The 10,968-nt window shown below is 43.0% G+C and overlaps 1 protein-coding gene across 4 annotated transcripts in view; it reads right to left on the reverse strand.

Moving 5' to 3' along the window:
• THOC1 (THO complex subunit 1) overlaps nt 1–6,691 on the reverse strand; it is a 34,315-nt gene extending 27,624 nt beyond the window's left edge. For 2 of the 4 annotated variants that reach the window (XM_006277191.4, XM_059724188.1), the window contains exons 1-5: nt 6,572–6,691; nt 4,156–4,229; nt 3,997–4,057; nt 1,193–1,259; nt 43–161 (exon numbers count right to left, since the gene is read on the reverse strand). In XM_006277191.4, the coding sequence (XP_006277253.3) occupies nt 43–161; nt 1,193–1,259; nt 3,997–4,057; nt 4,156–4,229; nt 6,572–6,676 (426 nt within the window). In that variant the 5' untranslated portion in view covers nt 6,677–6,691. Of the gene's footprint in view, nt 1–42; nt 162–1,192; nt 1,260–3,996; nt 4,058–4,155; nt 4,230–6,477; nt 6,544–6,571 lie in introns of those variants that run through there. The other 2 variants (XM_019490446.2, XM_059724187.1) reach the window with 2 other exon arrangements.
• Between the last annotated feature and the right edge of the window lie 4,277 nt (nt 6,692–10,968).

A 10,968-nucleotide genomic window follows, 5' to 3' on the forward strand; every position in this document is an offset into this window, starting at 1 on the left:
ACTACAATCTTTGGCATGAGGCACCTTGGAGAAAATACTTACTGACTTCCATGTGGTAACATTTTTCTCCACAAAAGTGAAGATTTTGTCACACTGATCCAAAGGAAGGCAATCCAGAACATCTCCCAGGAGCACAAAAGGAGTTGAAGCTGTGCATATACCTTTAAGGAGTGGGGAATATAATCAGAATTACATAACTTAATTGTACTACCCATCCAACTTCCATGCATCACCCAAGAAGAGTTTAAAAAAAATCTACAATGTAAGCATGCACAATACTTATCACACGGGCAGTACAGAAGTACCCATAATGAGAAACAGTAAGTTATCAAAGCTCAGCAGGCCCCAAAAATGATTGAGGTTGGGATTTTTTTAAAAACATGATTTACTCAGAACTACATATATTGGCCAGCTTTCTATAGAGGACAAAAGGAAAAATTGTGGGGTCCATCATCCTACAAGATTACCCAGATGGGCATAAGAATCCTCTCACCTACTAGAAAACAAATTGGCAATGCCAATATTTAACAACACTACACTTAAGTGACGTGCTTCTTCTACAATTCAAATTGATCGTTTTTCAAATAGTTCTATATAAATCAGCTCTTGAGTCACATTTATAAATTCCAAGACATCCTCAATGGCAGAGGCTCAAACGTTATGAAAGCCAACTGTTTTCTAGCAGGTCAGTCACTGCACTGCTATTGGCTGACCAACATAGATAGTCAGGAGACTGGATTTTATGCCTGGCTCTGCACAAGACTCTTTATGTGACCTCAGGGAAGTTACTTAAACTATCTCATTTTTCTCATCTATAAAATAAAAATAATGACATGCATCTGTGTAAAATGCTTAGAAATCCAGGCATGAAAAATGTCATAAATTAACTGTTGCTATTATTAAGGAGAGAAACACTGAAACGAATTCAGACTCCCACTGTATCTTGACCCCCCCCCCAAAATATATATAGAAGCTACAAATTTAAAGAACACAATTAGCTGCTCCATGCAAAAGCTTCCTTGTTATCAGAACAGCAGTTACACTTCCCTCCTCACCTATACAAAGTTCATCCAACTCTTTGACCCAAGTCAGGCACTTGAGGAGCTGAATGTTGTAGATATTTGAGGAAGACAACAACATGGTAATACAAATCAAATTCGTATACAACAACCTGCTCTGAGATACTGCTCACCTTCTGTGACTCCATTGATAGAAAGAGAAATGATAGCCAAGAGATTTTCACATACAGCCTTGTTTATCTAAACAAACGAGAGTGGAACTTTGTTTACTATATCAAATCCAAATGTCAATATATTTTCATTATATTTAGTAAACAAGAAAGTCTTACTACAAAAATTCAAACCTTGTTAGAAGTACAAATCAACATTAACCTCCCCATCTGTTCAAGTGCTCTAGAAGTAGGATGGATAAAAATCAACGATTTTTTTTATTTAATTGTTTTCTGTTTTTTTTAAGATGCTTTAAAAAAAAATAAGTCTACATAAAAATAGTTTTAATTTAAGATATGTTAAAGCTCAAAGATGTAATCATGGAATAGGGATTATAACTTCCAAGTATATACTATTTGAGATAATATATTCATGTAACCTATTTAGAAAAGTTTTATAAATAGGTCACAACAGGCCATGGGCTATATTAGGGGCCCAATCTTATGGGGTTCCCAGAGGCTCCTCTATAGCTCAGTAAAGACTGAAGAAAACCACTTTACCCAATGGGACTCAGTGCTCAGTCTAGACCAGAGTTTCTCAAACTGTGGTCCGTAGACCACCACTGGTCCGCGAGCTCCATTCAGGTGGTCCGCAGAAAGGTTGCGGAACAATCGAGAATATCTGTACTTGTAAAGTAAGACAACTGATATTAAAATGTGAGTTGTGTGCTTTGATTTGTAGGGAGAAAAAAGTTTATTAAGTGGTCTGCCAAGACCCTAAGCAATTTTCAAGTGGCCTGCGGAAAAAAAAAATTTGAGAACCACTGGCCTAAAAGATCTCACTATGCATCTCTGTGATGCTCAGTTTCATTTCTCAAACTGTGGATTTCTGTCTCTAGAGGTAACATCCTTGTTAACAGCAGTATATGGAGATAAGAGATAACAGACTTAATTACCTACCCATCAGCCCTCTTGTCTCTCTGCAACTTTGTGTACACAGAGTCAAGCCCTTACCTCTCTCTGAAAGTTCAAAGTTTCAAGAAGTTAAATGAAAAGAGGATTGTTGAGGATGAAATAGATCTGGGAAAGGAGGAAGAGTCTGGAGATAAATGCAAGGAAGGAGGGACTTAGAAACAAAAACAGAAATATTTTGAGCTGGGGTGTTGGTTGTCACCGTGTTTGTCTAAGGACATAGTCAGACAAGGTTCTTTGGGTAAATCTGATATCTTTTATTATTTTAGTGGTCTAATAAACGATATTGGATTTACCCAAAGAACCCTGTCTACATTTTGAGAAGGATATTCCAGAAGTCTCGAGGGATAAGTTTCTGAGTATAGCCTCTTCACTGATTTGAGATCTAGTGAGGGAATGGTATGGTAGAAGGGAAAATCTACCAATAAGAATGCACTTTTTGTAGAAAACAATGATTAAATCAAGGCTTCCTGAGCAGTGATTTAGATTTACATCATGATTTAACTCACAATTTATTTGATTTAAATCATATCCACCCTGTCTAGAAGTAACATTCCTCAGCAAGAAAATCAATGTAAAAACTTGTATCTTAACTGCTTTTGCTTATTAAAGATGTTGCACTGTATTTTGCATGGATAAATTTTGTTTGCTTTTGGGTAATAATGTTCTATCATGAATAATTACATTGCATCTACATTTCTTCACAATTTCTACTGCAAATGTTATTTGATTCTTTTCATAAATTGCCACGTAGTGTTTCTTTCTGCAATTAAGCAGTACACATGCTCCACCATAGAAATATCAACATTTTAGTGATTTGTTTGTTACATGTTAAAAACAGTAATACTCTTTTAAAGTAAGATTAAAAAGCCATTAAAAAAATTTACAATCCAATTTCTTATGTTTTCTTTTCAGAGTGCAGAACAAAATCTTCAGTTTATACTATGAGGCAAAGCATTCTTTGTTCTAAATTAGTGCTTTCAGTCTTGTTTTACCTTATAAAATATTCATTTAGCAGTTACTGTTGGTCCTGTACAAAACTTGAGAATGCATACCAATTCACTATTACAGCACACAGATTTACAACCAACACTTAAAGTACAGCAGGTTTTAAAATTGCTATAAACAACCACTACAAGAAGTTTTAAAATGTTACTGCTATGTAACCACAAAAAAAAAAAATCACTTGTGAAACATTTCTTGGCTAACTAACTGGACATGTGCCTATATTTGCCCCAGGGGATATTGCATGTGCACAACCAGAGGGATATATCCTAGCCCAGAGGTGTCAAACTCCGTGGTCCAGATTCATACCACCTACACCAGTGGGGGAGGGGGGGCAGGGCAAGAGGCAGTGATGTTAACCACCCTGTAGAAGCATAACTGGATGCAAGAACAGCCTGAGATGCAGCAGTGCATGGGGCAGTGTCAGTGGCTGCACTGGAAGGAGAGCTGTTGCTATTTTACGTGCACTACCTCCTCTCTCCCACCACCAATGGTCTGCACCTTAGGCTGGTGCCCCAGTCACCCCTGCCTTATTAGGCTACTACCACAACGGGTGCCTGAGTCACAAGAATTAATGCACCTGTCCCTTGTCCCTTTGCTACTAACATCCATCCCCAACAGTGCTCTGATGCCCACTTTAGGCAGCAGGACCTGCCACTGAATTCTAGGAGTCCATGGGCCAGATCTTTGACATGCCTGCCCTATTCCACGTCTCATTTCTTAGTAGTTCCTATGTTTTATTTGTAATCAATATGGCCTACTCAAATGATAAGCTGTTGCATATAAAAGATTATGTATAGTATACTTTCAATTTTAATCAAGAGACAGCCGCAGTGACATGAGGTACTTACAATTTCCTCTTCTACAACAACTCTGAAAGCTTGATCCAGGGTACATTTCTTTTCACTTTCACTAGAAATGGAAAAAAAGTTATGGTTTGTATTGATGAACAGTTCAGCATCAATAAAAATTAAACAGAGACTTCTGAAAGTAATATATTAGCTCCTTACCTCCCAGGAATTTGGTTGAAGGCATTCAATAAAGGTTTGAGAGTTTTGTTATGTAGAGCATCTCGGGTTGAGTTCTAGAAACAAGTAACAAAAGGTGCAAGTAAGTCCCACTACAGAGCCAGGAGTCAAGCACAAGCTAGTCTGAGAGGCCACTTTTTACTGACAGATAGCAGATATCAACTCACACACAACTGACCTGCTACATGAACATGCACTGACTTACACAGATCATTTCACAGATTCATAGAGAAGTAGGGCTGGAAGGGACCTCCAGAGGTCATCTAGTCCAACTCCCTGCCTGAAGCAGGATCATCCCTCTCCAAACCACCCTACACTAATCCACTGTCTAATCTATGAGCGAAACTGGAGTCAAACCCAAAAACATAACACCCTAACCTACCACAAGTAAAGCAGGGAGACCACAGTGGACAATGTCCTGCTACAGCTAAAGTTGTTAAAATACACTTGAGATCCAAGGAAGAGGGCCACACCCCCTACTCCAGTGGAAGGCAAAAAACCCCAGTCTGTATCAATCTGATCACGGGTTAAAATTCCTTTCTGGCCCCTAATATGGCATTTGGTCTGATCCTAAGCAGAGGGGCAAGACCCTTTAGCCAAAAACCTCTAGGTTTATGTCCCAGCAGGAGAACTAGCATTCTCCAGTTAAAATCCCCAGCCTTGACTACAGCCAAGCCCAATGCTTCGAAGAAAAGCAACCCCTCTCTCCACAAAATGCGGCAGCAGGAGGGAAAACATGCCTTCCTGGCCTCACGTGGCAACCAGGAAAGCCCAGAAATGTACGAAATACCCATAGCAGAGCATAGGCATTGGTCATCCCTTACCAATACTTGCCCAACCTCTTGAACACCTCCAGGGATGGAAAGTTCACAACTTCCTTGGGCAACCTATTCCACTGCCTCACTGTTCTAACAGTATTTTTTCCTAACATCCAATCTAAACTTAACTTTGCTTCAACTTCAAGCCATTGGCTCGCATTCTGCTCCCTGCAACAAGACAGGAAAGGTGTTTTCCTTCTTCTTTATAGCATCATAGAAAATTAAGGTTGGAAGGGAACTCAGGAATTCACTTAGCCTGACTCCCCTGCTCAAAGCAGGACCATTCCCAACTAGATCATCCCAGCCAAGGCTTTGACTACCCAGGTCTTTAAAACCTCCAAGAATGGAGAGTCTATAGTCTCTCTGGCTAACTCATTTCAGTGCTTCACCACCCTCCTAGTGAGAAAGTTTTTCCTACTATCTAACCTAAATTTTCCTTCCTGCAACTTGAGACCATTGCTCCTTGTTCTGTCATCTGCCACCACTGAGAACAGTCTAGCTACATCCTCTTTTGAACCTCCTTTCAAGTAGCTGAAGACTGTTATTAAATCCCTTCTCAGTCTTCTCTTCTCCAGCCCATATTTCAATTCCCAGCAACATATTTGAGAAATGGGGTGAACCATCTGCTACATCAGCAGGGAACAGCCTTCCACAAGCTGTCACCTGTATTTTAAGCATGGCCCTTTGGGTTTAGGGGCCCGACCATTATTACAGCTGTTCTAGGTAAGAGCCTGGCCCACCAAAGGCAAAGTTCTGCTACGCTGACAAAAGGCAATGTTTGAAGCTGCTTTCCAGCACCAGGCAGTAGTAGGTGGACACTCCTTTCAGCACAGTTTACAAAGGGAACCTAACAGACCTAAGAGTCCCAGGCAGGCGTTGACCTCACTTCAGTGGCACCAGGTTATGAATGGATATCAGTGAGGCTGCAGATGCTTCTGCAAGTGCATACAAGCCAGCCACCCCTGGGGGACTCTGCACCCAGGCTACACAGTGCTGTGCTCCTGACCTCTGCCTACCTACTCTCAGAAGACAAGTGGGGAAGGAGAGGACATAAGATGTACTGCGCTGGGTCAGGCCAACAGCCTGTGTTGCCTGAGAGCCTGTCACCTGTTATGGCAGGAGCAGATGTTTCAGCCCATGAGCAGGGTGCACTGAGAGCCAGGGCCCCATCCCTGCCCGTGGAGCTGCACCGCAGGCCCCAGGGGCTCTCTGGGTCTGGAAATCTTGCAGCTGGGGGTGCTGACTGCCACAGCTCTGGGCTCTGTGCGGGCAGTGCCCTTGGCTACAATGGGCCCATCACCCACCAGTGTCCCTGGCTGACTGCCCCCAATGAGTCCCCCTGACAGACTGGCAGCAGGTGGAGTGTACCGCTCAGGCACGGGGTGCGGGGTGGAATGTTCCACTCAGGCGGGGGGGGAGGTGTCGTACCACTCGAGCACAGTGGGCGGAAGGGGGGGGGGGCACGGCCCTCGTGGCGGGGAGGCACCTGTCGGAGCGCGGCGGACCGCATCCGCTTGGCTCCGCTCGCGCCAGTCCTCAGGGCGGGGGAGGAGGGGGCTCCGCACGGCCGTCGGGCTCACCGTGAAGCGCAGCCGCGCCTCGGGCAGGCTGAAGAGCGGCGGCGACATAGCCCCTTCCCGAGCCGCCGCGCAGCAGCGCTCTGCCGCGCGCCCTGATAGCGTCATCACCCCGCGCGGCTGGGGGGGGGGCACAAACCACAGAGAGGCGGTGCCAGGGAGGAGGGGCGCCTCTGAGGGCCTATGGCCTTACTCTGCTCAAGGCTTTGATTTGAAGGCCTAAGCTCAAGTATTCCGCCCAATTCTGGCCCTGCACTTTAAGAAAGATGTAAACAAGCTGGCATGAGTTTAAAGCAGAGCAATGTTAAGAGGTGTAGAAACCCCAAACTATGAGAAAAGGCTGAAAGAATTAGGTTTTAGTTTAGAAAAGAGAAGATAAAGGCAGGGAGAGAGATGCTTACAGGTTTCCAGGCTGGGTTCTAGTCTTTGTTTCTGCCCCCAGTGGACAGAAGCTGTTCCTCTGCAGGCTTTACATTGTGCCCAAAGAATATTAAATGCACGCTGTAGAAAAACCATAGGGGCCAGAACTAAAATGTGTGGCCCCACCCTTCCAGGCAATGTTCACTCCAGTCAGTCACGCTGTTCGTTGTGGCAGCTTCAAGAGGAGGACTGGAGGGTATTTTGGGTAATACCTATCCTTGGCCTAGGAGCTGACCTACTTTGTTGTGAAGTGGGAGATGAAGCTTCAAACCCCTTTCTGGGGGTTGGGGTGGAAGGCTGTAGAAGTGCTTTAACTACTAGGTTATTTGGCTAAATGTGGGAGAGCCACCTTCCACGTTTTCCACCTCCAAACACTTTCTAGTCATGTTTTTTCTCCAACTACACTCTTTTGGGGCTTACACACAATTAAGCATCTACTTCTGTCCTACTCCATTGCAGAGCACGTGACATGGAAGAGATTTCTGAGCATGCTCAGAAGGGCAAGCATAGTTATACAGGTGGGTAAAGGTTCTAAAATCCGCTTATGTGCCAAAAATGGCACATACATTGCATTTGGGCACATAAGGTAAAATAGGATTTGGTCTAACGTGCCCATTAATGTAGCCAACAGTAGCTTCTAAATCACATCGCATAAATTTCTTGTTTTTCCCGGCTTTCTTAATCAATCTCAAATACTTTACCATTCATTTGGGGGAGTGTGTACCAACCTGCGGAGTTCTGATTTTACCCATAAGTAGGTCATCTTAACAAATAGCCCCTGTTTCTTTCCTCTACTTCTGATACTATGCCTATAAACTACAGCCTGGACTAAGGCCAGTGATACAGCCTGCTCCATGTATCATCTGAGTCAATGGTGCCCAATTTCTAGCCTGCAAATCAAATATGGCACATCTGGCCTGTGGGACTCCCCACGGGTCCAGAAATTTGGTGGTGGGAGAGCAATATCAGCATTCATTGCTATGGCTCTAGAAGCAACTCTGGAAGCTGTGGCAATTAATCCTGTCACTGCTCCCCTGCCACCAAATTTCTGGACATATGGGGAGCCCAGCAAGTTGGATGATATAACCTTCACACCAGATCACACTGGCAGGCAGGGGTCACTCCAGCATGCAGGGCTGGGGCTGCTCCAAATCTGCCACATGGGGCCAGGCCACACTGCATCATACCTGTGGACCAACCTTGCATGTTGCCCCCTATGCTGGGCCTGGCCCGCAGACTGGCCCCATGCTACTCATTTGGCTTTGGAGCAGGAAAGGTGGGCAGCACTGATCTAAGTAGCATGCAACCAGCTGTAAACCAGGCTCCCAGCCCATTGTCCATTCCAGAATAAGCTGAACTTTTCAAAAGCTGAGCATGAGGCAGGTCCCACTGGTCAGGTCTTGTCAAAATGAAAATAACCTTCAAAATAGAGACCAAAAAGGTTAAAAGCTGATGGATGTATAGTGCAGCTGAAAAGGTAACAGTGCCCCTGGGTTATAAGTCCTCACTACATTGACAGGATTATCAAAGAAAGAATAATGTACCAGACAATTCAGAATTGGCTGCATCATTCACAAAACTATCCTGTGCATATGATGCAGGATGAATAAAATCATAACCCTCAGGTGCCTTTTTGACAATCAGCCTCAAATAGAGATTCTACATCTTTCATAGGTAAGTGCCTGAGTAGCCTTGCAATGCTATTTCTTTCAAGATTCATAGACGCATAAATGTTAAGATCTGGAAGGGACCTTACAAGATCATTGGGTCCAGCCCCCCTGCACTTGGGCATCTTGCTCTTTGGTATGAGAGTTTGACTTTTTTTTGGAGTTCAGATGATTTCTAAGTCTATATAGTACCTTACCATAAGCCCCTCTCATAAACACACCCTACATATCCTGTAGTCTCTAAAGAATACCCTAAGCCTGTCAAGCCTAACTGGATAGAGAGCTTATTCCTGTGCCTCTTTCCCCACCTACCTCTTGGTTTTACAACTCTTACTGCCAGCACTGTACCTAGACTCCTGATGGCCCTGGGTGAACTTTTAGTATCAGGCCCCCCTTCACCAGAGATAATGATAATAATAATTGGATAATGAAAAAAAAACAAAACATTTTCAGGCTTCCTTTCTGTCCAGGCCACAGGCAGCCACCCAGTTCACCTATGCCTGTGACCAGCCCTGCCTACCGCTGATGAGGGAGTAACTATAGTTCCAGCATCTCCTTCCCATTTTCAGGGTTGGGGGGAGGTTTCCTTGTCTGTACATGGTAACTAACACAGACTCAAATGCAAATGTTAGTTCCTAAATGTAGATGCATCCTATGGTCACTAGAAATTGGTCCTAAATATTTTTATTGTGGCAGTGCCCATAAGTATAATTAGCCATATTGAATCAGATGCTGTACAAGCACAAAAAGATTTGGCCCCATATGAGGATTTTTCAATAAAACTGGCCAAAAATTGGTATTTCCTTAAAAAAAAAAAAATCCAATTTTGTTCATTTAGTTTGAGCTAGTTAATTTTTTTTCAAACAAAATAAAACTAAATGAAATTTAGTTTGGTTCAGGTTTTGATTTCTATTGTTTATTCTCCCCTTTTTTGTTTTCACACAAAATTAATTAAATGTTAATATATAAAATGAAAGGACATTTTTTATTTTGTTACTTGAAAAACCAGGAAGTGGATAATGAGATGTTTCACTGAAGAATCCACTGTCAAAAACTGTATTTGTTAAAGGAACTGATCAGGTCTAGTTTACAGTCAGTGTCGTGGAAACACACACAGAGTACTTTTGGGTCAGGTCAGCAGAAGCTTTTATTCAAAAGAAACTACAGCTGTAGGGGGAGTTCCAAAGTGACATGGATTTCCCAAGCACTTGGAAGGGGTCCCCCCCCAAGAGCAAAATCAGGAGCCTTATATACTTTTTAACAGTCGCTTACAACTCACGTGATCATATAGTGAAATTAGCATGAAAAACGGCTATAATATTACTTCATTATTTCTTTGCTGTTATCAGGATGGGAATTATGGGGGAGATAGGGTTAGTTCACAAACCTCCTTCTTGCACCTGGAAATCTACTTTGTACATACTTTTTTTTTACCTTGAGCGAAGCATTTGCAGAAGAGTTACAAAGAACAAACACTTGCCCTTATCTGTTCTACTGTACCGAGCCAGCAATTCTACACAAAGCGGTTATGTCATCTTATAACTAAAATAATCAAAGTTTAAGGCATATATTTTTTCTGATTCCACAGCCCCCCCCTTTGAGACTATTTAGTCTCACTTTAGCCTTAAATTTCCATTCTCATGAGCCCCTCTATTTCATCATGCAGCCTTTCATGTTTTCTTTCAATCTGCTCACACTTTTGTAACACCATTATGCTAGACTCTGCTGTGGGTTTTCTTGCCTTGCTAAAGCTTCCCCTGCTGGCTTTCACGCAGCAGAGGATCAGTTGCATTAAGACATAGAACATTATCAGAACTATCAAGACAAACAATATTCCATACAGGATTTTCTTGCCAAGGGCCCCGAAATCTGGGAGCCAGGAGGTTAGCCAAGACCACATTTCTTCTAGACCCCAGTCAGTATTTTCTGAGGCCACTTGATGTAGGACCCTTAACTGATTTCGGATTTTGCGAATGTCAGTTTTGATTCGCATGTCCTGATTGACATAGACACAACAGGTGGAGTTTACTAAGGCACATACTCCTCCCTGGGATACCAATAGGTAATCTAGGGCTATGCGGTGTTGTATAGTTACTTGTGAGATCTGGGAGATCTCTTTTTGCAGAGCCTGAATTGCATCCGCAGTGGCATTTCCCATAGCTTCCATTGTGGCTGAAATGTTAATTATGGCTAGTTCCAATTCTCTTATTCCAAGCCACGGTATGAAGGTTCTCACAAATCGATGGAACCCTGTGTTTCTGGTAGCTAAGGGGTTAACCGCCCTTTTCATGTGATGGTTGAAATTTTTTACTT

This window comes from Alligator mississippiensis, chromosome 3 (assembly GCF_030867095.1).
Source record: "Alligator mississippiensis isolate rAllMis1 chromosome 3, rAllMis1, whole genome shotgun sequence".
Taxonomy (NCBI): Eukaryota; Metazoa; Chordata; order Crocodylia; family Alligatoridae; genus Alligator; species Alligator mississippiensis.